The following is a 22352-nucleotide window of genomic DNA, read 5'->3' on the forward strand; positions in this document are numbered from 1 at the left end:
CATTTGGTGAAGTGCCTTTATTGGTCTCCTACGTCCATTTTCAAATTCATATGCTGTATCCAGAGCTATTTTTTAGGCAATGTCAAGAATTTACTCTCACTTATTTTTCAAAAATATTTCAAAGGTAATTTATCAGAATTACCTCTAGGAAGTGATAACATTATATAATTATTTTAAGTTGTGCTTAGACTTAACTGCCAGGAAAGAAGCCAACTTTATCCAAGAGTATTTATTAATTACTATGAACTTAGAACCTAAACTCATTTATCATTCTCTGGTTACCCAAAAAGAAGACTCAAAAAAACCTCAAAAGTAAACCATATTACAAACAAAATGACTGCTAGAGTCAGGCTCTGAAATTTATTCTCTTCTTACACATATACATTGATCTTGCCTTCTGTTAAAATGAATAGTATGACATTTGCTGAAAAGTGTCATGCTTCTAGAAAAACTATTTTTTTTCCTTTTTTTAATGTTTTCATCAAATTTTTTTGAGAGAGAGAGAAAGAGAAACAGCAATGTGAGAGAGAAACATTGATCAGCTGCTCCCGAAACATACCCTGACATGGAACAGAACCGCAACCCAGGTATGCTCCCCATCAGAGAGATGAACCAAAAACCCATTGGTATGGACAACACTCAACAAACTGAGCCCCAACGGCCAGGGCAAAAACAATATTTCTTATCAATGAGGAACTAAGTGGACTTTTAAATTATTATTTAAGAAAGAGAGATAAAAGTATTGTTGATTTTGTTTTTATCCAGAGAAGGTAAGACTTCATTTACAGAAAATCAAATTCTTCTTTAAAACACTGGCATTTGGAAAAGCACCCCACAAAATAACCTAGTGCTCTATCCTTGTTTGTTTGGAACTCAGTCTTTGGAGCAAATATTTTTTAAGTAATAGAAATAAGGTTATATGTGCCAAGACAGAATAGTCTCTTCAAAAATAATTTTTAATACTAGCAGGCAAAAATTTTAACAAAATATTGTATGTTATGGTTTCAAAAACCATAACAGTATAGTGGCAACTTCCATTAGAATCTGCCATAAAATGTGAATTTCCTGGTATTATTTATGAATTACCAGTTTACTTTGTTTCAGAGAACATGGATTTGAGCAGGAGTAAGAGAAAGAAACTAGAAGAAATCTTCCTTAAGGATACATTTTTTTATATTTTTAAATTTTATTCTAAAATAATTTCAAATTTATACAAAAAGTAACAAAAATTGAGCAAAAAAACTTTCTTTCGCATGCCCTTGACCCAGAATTATATATTGTTAACTTTTTGCCATATTTATTTAAAAATTATTTTTTTCTCGCTTGGGGTGGTGCACACATAATATCTAATACAATATATAGATGGTTATAGAATTGTATACCTGAAACCTATATGATTTTATTAACCAGTGTCACTTCAATAAGTTAAATAATAAATATAATTATCTTTCTCTCTCCTTCCCTCACACACACACACACACACACACACATATATATGTACACCCTCATATATATATGTATATATATATATATATATGTGTGTGTGTGTGTGTGTGTGTGTGTGTGTGTGTGTGTATAAATATATATTTGCTTTGCATCCCCCTGAAACATTTCCCCCCCCAATTTGCTGAGCCCTAATTCCTTTTAAGAATCTGGAAACTGCCAAATGTCCCTATGCTAAACAAAATGCGGTAAACCCATAACTGAAAATTATTTAGATAGAGAAAGAAAAGAACATGGATGAACCTTGAGAACATAGTGCATGATTCTATTTACATGAAATGTCCAAAATAGGCAAATCCATAGAAAGGAGACTGGCTGTTGTCAGGGACTGAGGGAAGAGGGGTTAGGGAGTAACTGCTAATGGATATGGAATTTTTTTGGAGGGGATGAAATGTTCTGGAATTAGTGCTGCTGTTTGCACAACCTTGTGAATATGCTGGAAATCACTAAAATGTAAACTTTAAATGATACATTTTATGGTATATAAACTGTACGTGTTTTGAAAAGTATCTGGGAATTGAATATGATGTCAGGACTCCTGGTTTTAGTCCTCATGCTTACATTATGCTGTGATGAGCCTCTGCTTGCTCATCCTAAGCCTTGCTCCCTTACCTATACAAGTCTCTGCCAAAGGACCATTTCAGATCTAAATCCTATGGGCACACACCCATCTCCAATTTAGAATCAAACTCCCTCTTTCAAATCTCTGCCACTTGCACCATTTTCTCATTATGTTTTCCATCTCCAAATAGAAATTATCCCTTCTGAGTCTTTATGTAATCATATTATGAGTATAGATTCTAGGCACTTGAATAGACCATGTCATTTAATCTACCCAACAACTTTGTGAACTAGGCCCAGTTGTTAGCATGCTATTTTACAGATGCTGACACTGAGGCTCATGGAAGACAGTATGTGGCCCAAGTTAGCAAGAAGCAGAGCCAGCCATGAAACCTGAACTGCCTGACTCCAGAGGTCATGTAATGAATCACTGCACTGAGCTGCCTTCCCACTGACTCTTCCACTTAGCCCTAATCTCATACCCCTCAACATCTGCTTTAGCACTTTGTTGACTGATTAGTTCAACAGCTTTATATTCACCATGCCCACTATTCTTTCTTAAGCTAGTTATTTAGGAATTGGGAAGTATTCCTGAGTTCTTTGTCAAATGGCTGGCACCACCAAGATAACACTATTTCTCAATGGAGATAATGCTGGCATAAGTAAATGGAATGAATAAATGCCAAATTTAGGTTAACTCCGTGTAAATAAGATAAGTTAATGAACATTTCATCTCTTGTCAGCTATGCTCCCTGTACCATTGACTAGAGTAATTTGTTTAATTAACCTAGAGTCTTCTTGTTACAGATCATTTACCATGCCCAATAAAAGGTCATGCCTTTGAATCCCTCAATATGTTTAAAATTCTTCAAGTCCATTACAGAGCATTTCTTTGTAAAGAGACAGACAAAATAATTTAGCAAGATCATCCTGGGTAATTTAGCTTCTTTTAGCTAGTAAATAAATACCACGACTACACAAAAGCCTGTAATAAAGTTGTTAGTGGTGTCCCCTCTTTACAGATGTTAAACCCTAAATATGTGCATGTATTTACATCACAAATGTATGTCTCTTAGTCACACAGAAAGGACACATAAGACTGAACTGCAACTCCTACCCAGGGATGTGGGGATCCTGGTAATAATTAGCAAAGTTGTAAAAGTTTCTGTGCAGTTTTCATGTGAAGTATAACCAAAAGGTAGCTGAAATAGACACTATATTTTTATTTTTAGTGACAATTTTTAAAAGTAGAAGAAAAAACTTGCATATTAGCAATGAAACAGTAACATACCATCTACATCTACTGGTAAAGTACACATTTCTAATAACTAGTGACCAATATATAAGATTTAGTAAAATTTGAAGTATTTTAAAAACATTTAAATAATTCATTTTGTAAATATAATATATTCATCTAAAGTGAGAGTATCAAATCACATTGAAAAAGTCAGATCACTAAGTTAAAAAATATTATTATTATGCTTTAAAAGTTATATTGAAATTATTAAATTTTTTAATAATTTCTATTTAAAATATGATATGATTAACTGGATGTTTAAGAGGGAAGACTAGAAGAGGGAAAAAAAATCTTGGATCTATTCATAATACTCCCCCACCCAACTTGGATTTCATAAACTCTTGCCATTTTAAGTTTCTAGTTAACAAATTATTGTATCCAGGATGCCTAACTATTACAGAAAATTTAATAAAACACTCAGAAAACTATAAGTTTAAGCAAAAAAAAAAAAAAAAAAGGCTAGAATGGTTAATGTATTAGCTGAACAAAATTATCTATCCAAGAAATGCAAAACACAAAAGTTTAATTTATGCAATGTCTAACAATTTGAAGTGTGGCTGCTACTAATCAGACCTGCAAATGCAATTCTCAGGTTTTACAGCCTGAATACCAATAATGTGGTAAAATGCTTTTAGAGCCAGAATACTAAATATTGAGTAAAATGCATTGCAGCCTCTGGAAATGGAACTTTGTATGAAAGAATATTCAAATACCCCTTTATTGAGTAACCACAATGAGCATTGAAGATTTACATGATTGAACTGGAATTCAATGCCAAAGTCGAGGGAAGCATTTTTTTTTCTGGGATGCACAAAGAGATATCCATAATTAAACATCACACTTCCCTAGGGCAGCATGTTTTCTTATATTGACAAGCAAAATGAGGCATTTCAAATCTCACATTGCTGGCATTCAATCATCTTTTGCATAACTATTGTTTTAATGTACTTCTAGCTATTTAGGCATTTGTCTATATTTGGTCAGTGAGGCATACATCTTAAAGAACGTTGGTTTTGCATAAAAGGCTATCGTTATGTTAGTGGAATTACATTTATACAACAGTAAGAATAATGATGGTCTTATTTTGGCTGGTCATACACAGATTTTATATTTAAAGCAGAGTTACCACAAGTTCAGTGTAATTAGTATTTTAAAAATTAATGTACAAAATTAACTCAAAGGGGAAAAAGTACCTTTTTAGACCCATTTCTATGCTTTACTTTGCCTTATTTGTCGCCGCTACTTCAATACATTAACATTACACACTAATCCTATGATGTGTTGAGAAAATGCCGAACAAATCATGTTTGCTTAACATTCCATTAAAGTCAGAGGCTAATGATAGATTATGTATTCAACAACTCTTTTGCTCTAGATCAAAGAATGCCACATAATTTCAGCCTGCTCCTACTACAACTACTAAACTACCAAAGAGCAGCAATTCTCTTACATTTTACCTTCTTAAGTTTCCTCTACTTTCTCACCTGCAACCTAATCAAATACATATCTTCATTTTGTTCTCAAATTGTAAATAATGTTAAACTTAAATCAAATACTGAATGTGCTTTTCCCCCCAAAAAAGTGACCATTTATCTAAAAAGGCATTTTACCTCCTGCTTTCTATACAAAAACATTATTTATGAAGAGTAACTGTTTAACAATATGCAGGTGTTTGTTAAATTTTAAGGTAATTTACTACTATCACATACATACACATGCAATTATTTGGATCTTTCTGGAACTTAAAAAGGTCTAATGTATCTGTCCATCCATATAAAAGTCATGTCCTATAAAAATGCCAACTGACTAGTGGGAGACCTGAGCATTTGATTACAGAAGTCTAACTGCCATCAATGAGCTTCATGTTCAGAAGCCTCTTCAAACCATCAATGGCCAATCGTGAAAAGACTATTTGCAATTTGAGCCAATCAAAATACATTCTAATTCAAATGAATCTGAGCTTTTTAAAGTCACCACAGAAAATGTGGTGAAGCTTGGGTGTCCTAATAATTTCTATTTATTCTCAGGTCTTTGTTTGGTTTACTAGCTAAAATCTGAGGAAATATGATACATACATTTTGTATGTTCTTTCAAATTGTGTTTACAACTTATGAATGATATTTAATGATTTTTCTCATTTAAAGCCTCCATCTTGGCAAATTATAATGCATTCAGTCGAGTCTTCTCAAATCAACTGTCCTCCCCTGAGGCCTGGTGCCCCCCAACTGCCCTCCCCTGCCAGCCATCTTGTGACAATGTGGTGGTGACCATCTTGAGACATGAGGACATGAGGACCAATTTGCATATTATCTCTTTATTATGTAGGATTATTGTAGTATTTTCCATATGAGCAACTGTAAATCTACTTTTGCCCCAAGGTGTATATGTACCTAACTACATAATTGTAACTGGACTTTCACCTCTGCAGAGCACAAAAAAGGTGGGGCTAAAAAAGTGGAATTTTTTTAAGTCTAAGAGGATTTTTTGTTCCTAAAGAATGAGACCTTAGAAGTAGTTACCAACAGATTGTAAAAGATCATATGAGGTCTTTTAAAAATAGGACAAATTGTCAATGTCAAAATTTACCATGATGATTAAATGACCAACAGTTCCTTGAAGCCCTATGGAGTGAAACTCATCTTGGGCCAGCAGAATGACAATGCAGCATCAACATTATGACTCTGACATCAACCTGGGCAGAGTTAATGCTGGACTGGACACAGAGAAGGTACTCTTTCATATATCAAAAGTAGAAATTATTTACTTAATAAATTCCCCAGAAAAAAAAAACCAACAACAACAACTCTGAACACATGGCTACCTTTGACAACCCAATTCTTTCTTCTCATATCAATGGAGGAAGTCTGTGCAGTTTTTCAATTTTAGAGTAAGATCAGTGATTTCATGCCTAATACAAACTGATATGTTAAATTTGGATTTTTTATGCTTAAAAGGGTCTATTTAATTCCAGCCTCACATGTTTACCACATTATGGGTAAAGTCGAGATTTCCAAATGGAAAAATGAGTGACCATCATGTAGCCTTCTGCCTCCCCATGAAAGTAACAGGTCAAAGCCTCCATATAAGTGACTTAAATATTAAATCACATCTTTTGTGAATACTCATAGAATTCAATCATTTAAATAATTATTGCCAACTTCCATGTGTAGTATTGAATGCTTTCTTGCCAAACTTAACATGACAGACACTTTTCACCTACTCCAGGATTTTAAGAATTGTTTACAAAAGAGGATACTGAATAATTTGCATGGGCGTCAGAGTGAATTCCAATTCTAGCAACGTAAATGATAGAAGAGAGGACTTTACATGAACCTACAGGACCATGTGTGACAGTGGAAGAGGGTGAAGAGAAGGACTAGATGACCATGCCAAGTTCATGGTTGGCTACATGTTTACATGACTTATTTCAAGTCACCCAATTCCAAAAGCGAATACACAAAAAATCACGTCATATTATATTATCTGAAATGATAAATGTCTAATATCTTAAAACAGATATTTTAAAAACAAGACCTATAACTATATAAAATATTGCCAAGTATCAATTTTTTATATCAGGATAGCTTACCGAATCCAAAGGCGTTAGAACCACCAATGCTCTGTGAAGCCTGAACACTTGTGGATGTGTATAGCCCTGTCACCAGCAACCCGTCAAAGAAGGTGCTTGTTGAAATTGTCACTGAAATACAGGGTGGGGAAGAGAAAAGAAACCTCAATTAATAATGAGATACATTTCTCAAGTGTAAGACATTGTCAAACATTTTACTTGTATTAATTTTTATACTACCGCTACTTGGTATTGTCTTTGCACAAATTAGTAATGACAAAAAGCAAAAAGAAGCTCAGAACTCCAATGTCTATAATTGCTAGTCCTAAATTTAGAACATCAGTCCTATCTTTCTGCATTCATTTGCACTTTCCCTAGCTATGTGCAAAGTTGTCTGAAAACAATGGAGCACAGAATAGCTAGTTTCCCCACCTCCACCACCACCCCTGAAGGCAGTCAAAGGCATGGCTGGAGTTTTGGCAATGTGATGAAACACTTCATTTTTAAAGTATTCCATACTGTGGGAAACAATCTTACATAAGCTGAAAGAAGAACAGTCAGATGCACTTACTGTGAATCTACATTTCAGAAATGAGTCCCTGAAGTTTTTGACAAAAGCAGACTAATTTGCATGAAGACAGTCAGCCCTTTTCCTTATGAGAACAAGGGCGGGAGACCGCAGCATGCTATAAGTGTTAGACCAAAATCTACAAGATGACTCCAATGATTTCATAACCAGAAAATCAAAATGTTCCTGGGAAGAAACGATTCAAATTAAATGTATCTGTATGCTACCCAGGTTTGGATTTTTAAAATTGTATCTTGCTCTCCACCCTAAAACTTTATCTTAATTTCCTCCTGGATATAATATTTTTTCCTGTATTGATTTTATAAGATCAGGATGATGCTCTTTGTAGGAAGAAGCTGGGAGAAGGTAATATTATTTTGGTAGTACACAGTTCAAGGGCAGTCATCATGCTTGGTGGCTGTGAGGAGAAGAGTCACATTAACTTCAATGAAAATGTTTAAATTAAACTCCAAAGAAATGTAGTCAGTAAGGCTGAATGGTCTGAAAGAGCCACATTATAAAGCATAAAGCAAGACACATAAATCTAGAATAGCTGGACATCACGCTATCTCCAAAATGGCATTGGATGTTGGAGTAAATCACCTTCACATTCTTTAATAACAACTAAAAACTTGAGTTCTGGCATGTAGACTACTGTAAACCACTCCGCTGGCACTGAGCTTAGTGATCAACATGTATTATCTCATTTCATAAAGTGCCTCTGTAAAGGCGATACATTTTGCAAATGACCCCCTGTCTCCCTGCCCCCACAATCCTCACATTCCTGATGTTCCCTGTTTGGTTCTATTCCTCCCCACCCCCCCTTTTTTTTGTATAAGTAATTATTATCTTGAACACATTATACTGATTTACTTGCAATGGTTTTCGTTTCTCTGTTTATTGTCAGTCTCATTCTGCAGAATGTAAACTCCATCAGGCAGGTATCTTAAGTGTCCAGAGCAATTCCTGGCCATTTTGGGTGTTCAATAAATATGTATTAAAATACTTATTAAGGATTGACTCATTCATATAAAAATGGTATAAGATTGTCTTATTTACAACTAGTTTCCAGAGGAAAAGCATGCTGTGAATCCTGGACTTTGTATTTCAGATGGATCCCACTGGAAAAGCCATATGGAATGAAAAGAAACAGAGGAAAGGTGGCTATTTATACATTTAAAATGTTTTCCCAGAGTGCACGACAAGTCAAAGCAGAGAGGCCAAGAGATAGCCAAAGACATCTGTAAAAACGGCAGACCAACTTAAGTATACATTCATTCTCACATGCTGTATCTTACACAAGTCATCCAAAAAAAAGGTTCCGTTAGAAACGAATTGATTATAATCTATTTTCCTACTCATTTGAGTTGAGAAGTCAAAGTATTTTTTTTTTAGGGGGGGAAATTCCATTTGCTTTTGGAAAACTGCTACTCTCTTGACACTGGAACAAGCATTCTTTTTCCTCCTTTTACAGAAGTAATGCATAATCCATATGTGAACTGAATTTTTTTTTAAGAAAAAGGAAATGATGCCCAGATTTGTATGGGATACAAGACATAACTTTCTGATTGCCAGGTTTTATTTTACTCAAGAAAAGAATGGGTCTAATTTTTGTATTTCAAAAACACCTGACATCGTTTGGATCCCCTGCTAGTTTGGAGGAAACTTCAGGATATCTGAAGCCCACAGTTTTTTATTTTATTTATTTTTTTATTGACTGAAACACTAGTAGTGAACACATGAGCAATCCAAGCAAGATGCTGAAAATTTTATGTCAAGGACACTTGGACTTTGAAACTGTAAGGAGCACCCTTCTCTCTGCCCTCTCTTTCCCTTTCGATGAATGCTCCCACTTATCTCTACTCGTGTCCTCCAGTTAGTCTGTGAGAGTTTCCTCTAAAACACACACACACACACACACACACACACACACACACACACACACAGAGAGAGAGAGAGAGAGAGAGAGAGAGAGAGAGAGAGAGAGAGAGAGAGAGAGAGAGAGAGAGGTCATTGTTTCAGGCTTTGAGGCAGCTCTGGCTAGCTGTCCTTACTGTGTAATTCAGCATCATCAGTTCCTGCCAGTTTCCACTTTCTTTTGGGGCCCCTTCCAGTACCCTGCCATTTTCACCTTCTTCCTTTCTATCAAGCTTATCTGACCCCTAATGTGCACTGGCTCTTACCCTTCCTATGTGCCCTGACTTTACTTTTTCCCCTCAATTCCACTGGGACCCACCCTTCAAGCACTATTCTAGTGTCTCCAGTCTTAGTACTTCACTTACATGCACACAATTTTGCTACACAGGCAATTGGAATAATCTTGAAAGCAGGAGAGTGGCCTGGGTAAACTAAAGAAATGGTTTACTATACACAGTACTAATATGGTTCATGATCAGAAAAAAACCACAAAGCTCACATGTCTGAATGTGCAATTATTTTAAGTGCGTATATGAACTAGTAGGAAATGTAATCATTTTGTGGTTACCATATTATTTGGCCCCTTGATGAAGCTGATGAACTAAAGACAGAACTAAATCTGTCTCTAGTATTTTAAATAAATTGTTCATAAATCATAGGGTTTTGTGTATAAGTATATAGAGATATAGATATTATATCTTCTGTGAGCCAACAACTATGTTAGCACTGTAATTTTTTGTTTTATTAACTAGGAAGGCAAAAAGAGATATTCCTTATTATAAACTCTTCCTGACATCAGCAACTCTAGATGCTTTACACAAATTAAAATGTATCACCACATGGGATAGGACCCACCACTTAGTTACTCATTTCAGACACCAAAGGTTTATATAAAATCACCAAATAATAATTTAATGACTTTAAATCAGTGAACAGCTATTTAAACTATTCAATCTGCCATATGATCTACTTTTTTTTCGTGGTTTTACAAATTTGCATGATACATTTATAAAATTTTTCCCCAAGGAACATTTTTTTTCTTAAAGTCAATTTTTATATCTTTAATATTTTGGCATTAAAATGTTATGAAAAAATATGGTTTCCCGTCTGATGTTTAAGTCCTGTATCCATTTTGAGTTTATTTTTGTGTATGGTGTAAGTTGGTGATCTAGTTTCATTCTTTTGCATGTATCTGTCCAATTTTCCCAACACCATTTATTGAAGAGACTGTCTTGACTCCATTGTATATTCATGCCTCCTTTGTCAAATATTAATTGAGCATAGTGATTTGGGTTGATATCTGGGTTCTCGATTCAATTCCATTGATCTATATGTCTGTTCTTGTGCCAGTACCAGGCTGTTTTGAGAACAGTGGCTTTGCAATACAGTTTGAAGTCTGGTATTGAGATCCCTCCTACTTTACTCTTCGTTCTCAGGATTGCTGTGGCTATTCGGGGTCTTTTATTGTTCCAAATGAACTTTTGGAGAGTTCTTTCTAGGTCAGTGAAATATGCCGTTGGTATTTTAATGGGGAGTGCATTGAACCTATAGATTGCTTTAGGAAGTATGGACATTTTGATGATGTTGATTCTACCAATCCATGAACATGGTATGTTCTTCCATCTGTTTACATCTTCCAATTATTAAGGGGAAAAGATAATATCAATATTTGGGTTGCAAGTAAAATTTTGAACTTAACTAGCACAGAAATAAAGCTTGTATATTATTACCTATAATGGGAAAGCAAATGTGTCTTATCAGATCACCTCATTCTCTTGTTCAACAAATTATCTCTAACTTCCTATTATAGACAGATTAACATCCTGTTTCAATGCACTTTCTAAGATCTTCAAGTTGTGGCCAGAATTAATCTCTCCAATCAAGTTTCCCCATTTCACCTGAAGACACTCTTTGATCCAGTTAAACTAGAACATCTTTGCTTCCCTGTCTCCTGGCCCTTCTTTAAAAATCGCCCTCACCCAAAATCACTTCCTCTGTTTCCTTTTGTTAAAATCCTACCCATTCTTCAGCGAAGGGCTCACAGGCCATCTCTCAGGAGGTCTTTTCTGGCCTCACCCACAACAGTGATCCCACAGCTTTCAGGAACCAGGAACATTTGACCACAACCCACCCTCCCCAGAGCAGGTTCACAGGAGAAGCTCACGTCTGCTGAATGCAACCATACAAAAACACTGTTACAACATAAAGTAATAAAGAAAAAAATAACTGAGAATATAGTGAAGCCAATGTAACTGAAACTGTGAAATCTAGCATCTCTCCCACACAGAAAAAGAACCCATGTTATTCACAGAGGTATATGAAAACAGAGGTTTCTCCTGAAACAAGAAATAAAAATTAACTTCAAAAATAAAAATTATAGTACTCAAAAATCAGAAATGTCAGAATATTTTGGCTGAACTTTACATTTACATATCATAGTATTTCTTTTGCATATATAAAATATGCTGTATGGGTGAATGTACACACATAACGTATACACCAAATTAATCTTCTGATAATTTTGTCACTAACACACCCTTATCCTCACTCTGAGGTTACTCTGCCATTTCCTCAAATAAAAAATAAAAAGGGATCAAAAGGCTGAGGAGCTTGTACATATCTCCCCCACATCTGTGTTAAATTGGCAATGAGCTTAGCACCGGAATCTATGAATATGAATGGCTGGGTTGTGACAGCAGAATGAAAACATGATGTAGCGACACAATTCAATTCTTATCAGGGGCTCAAAGAGTACCTCTGTCTTGAAATGACTAATTACAGAGTCAGTTATTATCTATCATAGCTTCTATTAACTGTTCCCAACAAGCCCCTAATACCATTCTTGCAGAAAATCACTGTAAGATGAAATTCTGGAAGGAAATAAATTTAGGCATTTAATGCTGTTTGCATTTCATCCTAAAGCTCCTGGCCTGCAAATGTTCTACAGTCCATTAAATTCTGATCACTTCAAGCATATTCCATTACTACTTTATAGCAAAGACCTTTAATATGTGCAGAAAAGAAACATATAGGAAATGGTGTTTCCATCTTTTTCAAGATGGCAAACATTAGAGGATAGCACATTGCAAAAATGTTGAAATTAAGTATTAGTAATGATGCACCGATGGCAGTTTCCATTTCTTAGTTTTATATATTTTGAAAATGAAAGATACCAGCAGAACTAAATTGCCAATATTTCTTAAATGCCACATTTTGCCTTATGAGCATAAACTCATTTACCTTTTGAATACAGAACAGATTAAACTGCCTGAGGAACAAACATATTCCTCTGAAAATAAAATAAACTGAGTTTATTTGCCGAAAAATTTCATCAACTACTGATTCTCCTTTCCGGTGTTACTAGTGCTGTGCACCAAATGGAGACTATTTAAAAATACGTTATAATTTATATTCAGAACCTCTATAAGAACATGATTCCTGATCTACTTCTCAGTAAATACATTTATTTCATGATGACATAGTCTCATGTGGTTTTCAAATATTAAACCTGGTATTTCAATAATAACATATTCAAACTAACAACAACCAATTAAAAAAAAAAACACAAGTAATTATGTAAAAGAAATGATGGGAGGTCAAGGTTCACTGAGGGAGGGCACAAATCTGTAGTAGTGAACCATGGAGAGCTTTAACAATTAGACCGGGAATGAGGGGGCTCCATTTAGCCTTTTGTGAGGAGTAGAGAGATCATCCAACCATGCCTTCCCTATTTATTCTAACCACCCTAAGGGGCAGGGTGGAGATGGGGGGGACAATGCCCTGCACACACCCTCCTAAGTTTATCTCCTCTGAAAGGAGAGGAAAGATGGAGCATTATCTGGGAGTTGTGACAGTCCAGGAAATCCATCTTATATGCAAAATGTAATGATTTATTAAGCCATGTTCTAGGGTCTGTAAAAACACTCTCTGCCGGTTAGAACAGGGATCCGGCATCTCTGTGGAAGCCTATTGTGGTATATTTATTACAGATTCAGAGATTCAGATGAACCACACGTTGTCTCTTAAGTCTTATCTTCTGGCACCACCAATAATAAAAGGAGAGCCACTGAGAATGTTTCTGTCTTTAAATACTTCTTAGGAGATAAAACGGTGCAGTCAAATGCGTTCCTGAATGTTTCATTTTAAAATTAAGCTCTTTGGAAGTAAGTTTAAATGACAGTGTTGAGTGTAAAGTAAGCCTTCCTGTTTCTTCATCTCTTCACATTGCCATTCTTCTTTATTCCTTAGGTCACTCACACACACACACACACACACACACACACACACACACACGCACATTCACACTCACACTCACACACTCAGCATTTCTAAACACACTAATCTTTGGGGTAAAAATCTCACATATTTTATTCAGGTGAAATCCCTGAGATGAGATCCTGAACACTATTATGGTTGTGCACTCTATGCGAAACGCAGATTCCTTAACCAGTGAACTTGAAAGCAAAGAAGAAAAATATAATTTGACAATGCTCTACCCTAATTCTAGTCCTAATAGCAGTAAAAAAAAATAATGATTTTTTTATCCACTTTTGGCTTTCATAATGTATTTCTGAATTTAAACATAAATTCCTGCAATAACAATGAATTCAGTTTCTTGAACCAAAAATATTTTTTTTCTTGAAATGATATTTTACTATTATTTAGAGAACTGGAGCCAAAAGTCACTGGTATTGTGACTTAACTGTGACCTTATTTTTCATCTGTTACTTTTATATGAGGCTGGATGATACCCACACATGAAAATTTCATATTGTTGGCCCTGCACTTGATAAATTATTAAAGTGGTGTGAACAGGAATGTGGCATTCATGTTTTCAGCAGTTTTTATCCTTTTGTTCTGCCTTTTTCAAGGGAAAACTACCTTGTCTATAACTCACCATAACTTTTAAAAATTTAAGCAAAGATTAGCCTTAAAAGAAAGCATTGGGGAGATTTATTACCCCAAATCTTCTCAAAGAACTTCTAAGAGTTTTCTTTTCCTTGACACATGGACGTTAATTAAGCTTTCTTTGGCTGAGAAAAAAAATAAGCTTAGCAATTATCATAAGAGCATATACAGGTAAATATGTTCCAGTGACATAAACAGGTGCCTAGAGAAAAAATACTTGTGTAATTTTTCCCAATATAGCCAGGTGTTTAAAGCCTTTATGCAGTACCAGGAAAAAGGACCTGTAGTCGTTTGGTTTTCATTACACTTTCTTGGATTTATCTCCTTTTAACAAAAAGTGCCTCCCAATTCCTCCAAAATGTGGTTTTGACTAAGGGCAACTAAGGGCAATTTGAATTCATGTAACAATCACAGGGTGATTCCTAATAGTGCTCCCAAGTTGTTCAAACATAAGTATTTGCTTTTGTGTAGTTTTGTTTGGTTTGATAATAGACCATTACCAATTTTCAAAATATTTTCATATTTTCAAAAACTGTGTACTTGTCCAAGAACATGCCAAGGGTGACACTACAGGCACTCATGTGTATGTCATCTACATTATGTGACAGAGATGTTATCTTGGTTATATTTGTAAACTGACTAAATCAGTATTAATAATTGATAGAACTCCTAAATACACATAGTTAAACCTCATGTAGCTATAAAAATGTTTTATTTTTTTTAAAAGGATTTTTTCATAGTATTCTTGTTTGCCACTTCTGTATGTTCATTTCAATACATTTAATTAATTGCAAGAAATTGTGCTAAAATCCAAGAATGCATTTAAAGACATATTGAGTAAATTACACAAATGGTATACATATGATTAAGCAATAAAACCCTATAACTAACTTATATAGGATAAATATAAAACTCTCATTTACTTTATGATCAGACATAAAGTTTCTCTGTGTGTGTGTGTGTGTGTGTGTGTGTGTGTGTGTGTGTGTTTAAGTATATCTTGCTCAATTTATTCGTTCAGTAAACAAATATTTAATAAGCTGCTATTACTTGATATTGATGATATAATTCGAACCATCTGTATATATAAAAATATAACATTTGAAAAAGTGTTCCTGACCATTTTCATAAGAAACTTTATTGCATATTTCAAAATCTAATTCTTAAAAATCAAAATTGCTAACTTTGAAATTCACAAAATAAAGTCAAGTATATGAAGCAACAGAGAAATTCTCAGGTATGGGCACAGCTAGTTGCTCTTCCAATAATCTACAACTCAATCTTTTCCAAAAGTTTTATATAAGGATAATCACTAAATAAGAATATAACTTAAATGACATTTACACTGATAGTATGTTAGTGGATAAATTATTTAAAAAAGAAAGAAATGGGCAGCTCATTTGTATAACATCGCATTGTGATTACAAGCTCAGCTTCCCATGGACAGGTGGCTTCCTCCCGCCCTGGGAGCTCAGTACCGCATGGGCTCGGAGCGTCCCTGAAGGTGGCAGGTGACTGTCCACACAGCTTTTGTTTCTGATAGCCTGGTCCCAATCAGACTGACTTTCCCCCTATTATCAGGACTGGTGTTTTGTTTGGTTTTGTTTTGTTTGTTTTTTCACTTTATAAAAAGGGAGAACCATGGGGGCAGGGACTCAGACTTCTACCAAGGGTTTTACACTTCCTGGTCCCTACACAATCTCCTTGGGATGAGGAGAGATAGCACAGTCTTCCATTTGTGGCTTTTTGTGCTTTAAGTTTTCCCAATAATACCTATTTATTCATTTATTTTAATATGTTTTATTTTAATATGTTTAGAGAGTGAACAAGGGAGTGGAAGGAAGAGAAACATCTACCAGCTTACCTGTTGTACCCATCTCTTCAGGGGATCAAACCCACAACCTTTTGGTGCACAGGATGACACTCAATCCATTGAACCACACTGGTCAGGGAAATATTTATTTATTAATCCATATATTGAGGAATTTTCCCCAAACCCTTCCAAGGCAGCTGTTGGCTACAAAGAAATCCATCTTACAGGACACTTCAAAATCTCAACAATAGGTAGGAAATAAATTGTCTTGTATTAAAATTTCATATTCACTCTGTTTCTTTTCAACTGTGATTCTTCCTACTTCCCACATGGTATCCAGCCTAAACTTTTTTTTCTTTTTTTTTTTTTTTTTTTGGGGGGGGGCGGGGGGTTATGGAGGCACTTGTCTCTCACTTCCTCGAATTCAGTGAGAATCTTATGCCTGCCAAACACCTTGTCTTCATGAGATATACTTTATCCTTTGCCAGAAGCCCATTAGTCTCATAGCTAAGTCATTGCCAGAAAACCAAATTCTGTTTTTCAATACTTATCTATGTAGCCAGATGATCATATCCTATCGTCCCCTTTCTCTTCTAAATTTAGCTTCCAAAAACAGTCCCGCTTTCCAGCCTCAGAACCACATCTTCCAAAGGTGACATGGAGGTTGGTAATCACTTGTGCCCACAAAGCACTTGGAGCTAGCATCTATTGTGCCCACATGCTGACAGACACCAGCCCCTCCTCCTGTTGCTAGGCAACCATGCTGACTGGCAGCACACGTGCAGTCCTGTTATTCCACCTGGTAGTGGTGGCAGCACTTATTCACTGGTTTGGGGCTAAGAATGGTTGGCAGCAACAGAAGAGGGAGCCTCACTGATGATACTCTCACTAATCTAGAGACATAAAAGGGGTCTCAAGATGTCAATGAGAAATCAGTTCACCTCACCTGCCACTGGGCAGAAAACATTTGAAGAAGCAGCCATTCTGGGACAAATCCCATTCAAAATAGCATTTTAACCCAAATACTTACCTAATGGTTTAACATATAGCAACTAATGGCTGAAATGCAAGGCTATCCACATCTCCTAGCACAGTCTCTACACAAGGAGAGCAAAGCCATTAGCGCGACTCAAAGTCCTGGCACAAAAAAGTGTTCAGTAAAAGTCTGGTCACAACTGAAAGAAATTCCTCTGCATCCTAAGTATTTATGTTTAAGTACACTCCAGTTTCCCTAATTTATGTTCGTTTTATGTTGATCTATAATCATATTTTAAAAAATAATAAAATATCCTCATCCTTTGCCTCCAAACTACTGCCTCTCTTCCTTCATTTCTTATTCACTCTTCAGTCAATTCCAATCCAGCTGCCACCTCAAACACTCCACTAAAACAGCCCTCACTAAAGTCACAATGGCTTTTATATTGCTAAAGCCAATGGTATTTCTAGTTCCCATCCTACTTGACTCCTGTACTATTCTACTCTCTCTCCTTAGCCTCTCTGAGCTTCATTTTCACCCCTACATAAATAGAAATGCCTTCTTGTCCTTTTCTGGCCAACCCCTCCCCAACTGCTAAAGTAGTATACTTTACCTCACCAGCGTGGCTCAGTGGCTGAGCATTGATCTATGAACCAGAAGGTCACAGCTTGATTCAGGGTAAGGGCACATACTCGGGTTGCAGGCTCCATCCCCAATGCTGAGGCAGCCAATCAATGATTCTCTCTCACCACTGATGTTTCTATACCTCTCTCCCTCTCCCTTCCTTGCTAAAATCAATAAAAATATATTTTAAAAAAATAAAGAAGTGTAATTTAAGGTTCTGTCCTGGGCCCTCTCCCATTCTTAGTCTATTTCATTTGCCTAGGTAACCTCAGCATCTTATATCACTACATGTCAATGGATCTCATCTTCCTCCTTTAAGATCCAATTTAGATCTCCTTAAGTCCAGACAACTAGTTGGCATTGCCTCTTAAATGCCTCAGATATTCAAACTCAACCTGTCCAAAACTGGTTGCATAATTCATTCATGTAACAAATATTTAGTGAATATCTACTATGTGCTAAAAACTATTCTGGAGCTGAGAGACATCAATAAGTGAGTCTATGCCTATGACCTTATGAAGCATAAAAACAGTCTTCATTCCACCATTTCCAATTTTATCCTTTCTCAGTGCTCCCCACTTCCCTAAATGGCACAGCTATTCAATCATGTGCAAAATCCAAGGATTGGAATCATGTTTAATTTCTCTTTCTCACAGCTCCCTACACCCCAATTCCCAAAACTGCCAATTTTATCTCTTAAATATATCTGAAGTCTGTCCACATATCAAGTGTTCATCTTCTCTGTTACCTTCCTACCTACTTCTACTTTACCAGTTCCTCAGCACCCACTCTAGTTCACCTCTCCAGACAGCGGCCAGAGTGGTCTTTTCAAACAAAGATCTGATTGTGGGGTACTCCTCCCACACTCATCGCCAGTCTAAAACGTCTCTTTATTCCTTGGATATAGGTCAAAACCATAAGCAATGGCCTACAAACCCTACCTTAAAATGTTCAACCTCATCTTGAACAATATATCTTCTTCCTGTCTATTCTAACACACTTCCCTTCCTCCCATCACAGAACCTATGTACTTGCTGTTTCTTTTACTGCAAACATTCTTACTGACCTGCACACACACACACACACACACACACACACACACATCTCTGCTTGGCAAAAATTGATTCCTTCTGCAAACCTAGCAGATAAACCTTTCCTAACTTTCCATATATTCATCCACTTTAAAACTATCAATATATTCTTTGCTTTCACCTATTTCCATGGGTTTCAGAATTCAAAAGACTATATGATTTTAAGGTTCCTTCCAACTGTAAAAATCATCTATGCCCTTATTATATAGGCAATATTTATGAAATAATAAGGAAGAAATTGGACTTGGTTGACATATAAAATGTAGAAAACAACAGGTAAAATTCAAAGTTAATATTGAGATATTCTAACATACAGAGAATATCCTGGCAAATTTATTTCCAAAAGAGGAAAGAATGGCTTAATGCTTGTAACATCTGGAGGTCAGAATTCTAACACGGGGATTAATACACACATGTTTAAAAGGCCTCATCCTAATAGGCTCAGAACTGCAGGTTATTTGTCACATTACATAAAACACAGCACACACTCTACCAGTCTTGAATAGACAGGAAGAGGATATATTGTTCATTTGACAAGAAAAAACTGACCTCCCACCTCATCCTCACTTTCATGAATGAATTCCTTCTTATTTTATTAAAATTCTACTGCCTTCCTGCAAAAGCTACTTTAGAAAAATCTCTAGTTCCTGAAATTATAAAACTTCCTATATTTTATGTCTCTTAGGTATGGTAACAAAAAATAAAATATATCTTTAAAGCCTGACAAACAATCGTAATATCATAACTTTTTCATGTACTGAATAGACAACAAAATAAAAACAAGCTCATAAATACAGATTGGTAGTTTGGAGATGGAAAGAGAGGAAGGCGAAATGGATAAAAGGGGTCAAATATATGGTGAAAAGTGAAAACTAGACTTTTGGTGATGAGCACAGTATAGAGTATACAGATATCAAATTACAATGTTGTACATCTGAAACCTATAAAATGTTATTAACCAATGTTACCTCCATTTATTAAAAAAGGGGGGGGGAATGTAAAGGAAATAAAACATTACCAGTACCACAGGGGGAAAATCATTTGATATGAATAATTTGAATTCCAAATTTATTTTCAATCCTTACATTTCAGAAATTGATACATTTTTCTTTAAAACCAGTTATATGGATATTTGAAAAAGAACGTATAAAGGGAAAACATATTTTATCACTTCCCCAAAATTTCATGAGCTAAAAAAGACATTCTCCTAAAGACTTGTATGCTTTCATAGTGTCAAAATGTTTAAAATTACAAGGAGTAATTTTGTAGTTTTACTTTAATTTATAAATAAAAGAAACAGAAAAATAATTTAGCATGTTCAATAAGCATGTGAAAACATTAATCTCACTATAATCAAAGAAAACCCAAACTGTGGTCAAATCACCAATTTCTGTCTATTAAGAAGGCAAAGACACACACACACACACACACACACACACACACGCACAAAGAGATCACACAATACTGGAATATGGGCAATTAGAAACTCTGGTGGATTGGTACAGCCATTCCTTGGAATGATTTGTCAATCTGTATCAGGAGCTTTAAAATATTCATGTTCTTTAAACCAGCAATTACACTTCTGGAAATGTATCCTAAGGAAAGAATCAAAGACTCAGTCGGAGATTTATGTTCAAATACTATAATCTACAATGCTATTTATAATAATGAAAAACTAGAACAGCCTAAATATCCAATATTAAAGAATAGCCATATAAATTAAAGTACACACACTTGAAGATCTATGGTGCAGCTATTAAAAGGCTTATTTTTTGAGAAATTTGTAGTAGCACAAGGGACTATTTACTAATAAAATGTAAGTGGAAAAGGCAGGATGCCAAACTCCAGGTAACAACAAGATCCAATTCTGTTTAAAAGTATATTTAAATAAATAAATAAAAGTATATCTACAAAGGCTCTGCTTGTTGATCTGGGTAAAGGTGACACAGGTAAGTTCAGTTTGTGGAAATTAAATAAGCTACACATTTATGCTATTTGTTATTTTTTTAGGCATAATATACATCGATAAAATACTGGTAAAGCTTGATTTATTATGTTTTATACAAATAGTCCAAAAAAGAAGGAAATACAAAAAGAAAGTATTTTAATCTCTCCAATATTAGACTTGGTAATTTACTGGGGTTGAAGAAAGGCCTATCAAGAAAACAAAAAAGGAAATCTAATAAGCAAAATGGAATTATAGGAACTAGATGAGAAGATTTATATGAGGTTTTTAAGAATACTCTACTACATGTTGTGTGTTCAAAACTGTTAGATTCATTAACAGAGCTACAAAACTACGATCAGAGCCCCCAACCTTTCATTCCTTCCAGCACCCAATAAAGTCCTTGGAGCACCCTGAAGCATAAACTCTCATCTGATCCCTGATCAGATAAACAAATTTTAAGCCTAAATGATAATGAAATTGCTTTATCTCCAGATTCAATAAAAGAACTTAATGTGATGATGGGTAGCCAGGTGATTAGATAATGGATTTAGAGAAGAGATATCTGAAACCAAAAATTTCCACAGCTGACTTTGTTAATAAAGGAATCTTGCAGGATATCAGCTGGGGTTAATATTTCCTTCCTTTGTTAAACTCTTGCCTATTATCTACACCTTGATGGACGTTTGGATTCAATCCTAGCCAGGAAACTTCATTGCTAAATTAATAATAACCTCTTTTCCCAAAGGTCAAGAATGCATTAAAATTAGTTTCTACTTAAACATTCAAGGCCCAAATCGTCCTTTCTGGATGACAATTACTTCCTTGGTCACCTCCCCTTCCCTCCTGGCCCTCATATCATCAGGTCAAAACTATCCCCTCAGAAGAGATCAAATGTCCATAATTGTCACCCTGGGAGAGTTTTAATACAGATGAAAAAGAGAAAAAATTACTGAAATTTATAGTGATTTACTGTGACCATAAAAACCAGGCCCTCCAGTGTTTCCTCTAAAGTGGCTAAAACACTTTTTGACACTCTGGAACTTATTAAGACAAATACAGGTTGTCAAAATTTACTCAGTGGATAGAGCATCAGCCTGTGAACTGAAGGGTCCCAGGTTCGAATCCGGTCAAGGGCATGTACCTTGGTTGCGGGCACATCCCTAGTAGGGGGTGTACAGGAGGCAGCTGATTGATGTTTCTCTCTCATTGATACTTTTAACTCTCTGTCCCTCTCCCTTCCTCTCTGTAAAAAATTAATAAAATATATATTTTAAAAATGCATAGCTGTGTCTTTTTCACTGCTATTACCGCCATGCTGAGCAAATAATAGATGCTAGATAATATCTACTGGAAGATGAAAGAGCACCTTTAAATTTAAATCAGGTTCCACTAGTAGGTCCAGTGCAGCCTGCAGTGCCTGGGATTGCTGGGCTTATTTGTCCTGCAAAGTTGGGCAGCCTGCACCTATCAAGAGGCCCCAGAGCCAGCACACCCGGTGGACACCTAGAGACCATGTCGAAACACGACCCAACCATCTCCACAGTGACACACTCAAGGGGCAGATTCAGCAGGCACCAA

At 35.6% G+C, this 22352-nt stretch overlaps 1 protein-coding gene across 3 annotated transcripts in view; it reads right to left on the reverse strand.

The window, feature by feature from the left end:
- RELN (reelin) overlaps nt 1–22352 on the reverse strand; it is a 372425-nt gene that overhangs the window by 320754 nt on the left and 29319 nt on the right. For all 3 annotated transcript variants that reach the window (XM_036429656.2, XM_036429655.2, XM_036429657.2), the window contains exon 2: nt 6951–7061. In XM_036429656.2, the coding sequence (XP_036285549.1) occupies nt 6951–7061 (111 nt within the window). The remainder of the gene's footprint in view (nt 1–6950; nt 7062–22352) is intronic.

This window comes from Pipistrellus kuhlii, unplaced genomic scaffold (assembly GCF_014108245.1).
Source record: "Pipistrellus kuhlii isolate mPipKuh1 unplaced genomic scaffold, mPipKuh1.p scaffold_m20_p_10, whole genome shotgun sequence".
NCBI lineage: Eukaryota > Metazoa > Chordata > Mammalia > Chiroptera > Vespertilionidae > Pipistrellus > Pipistrellus kuhlii.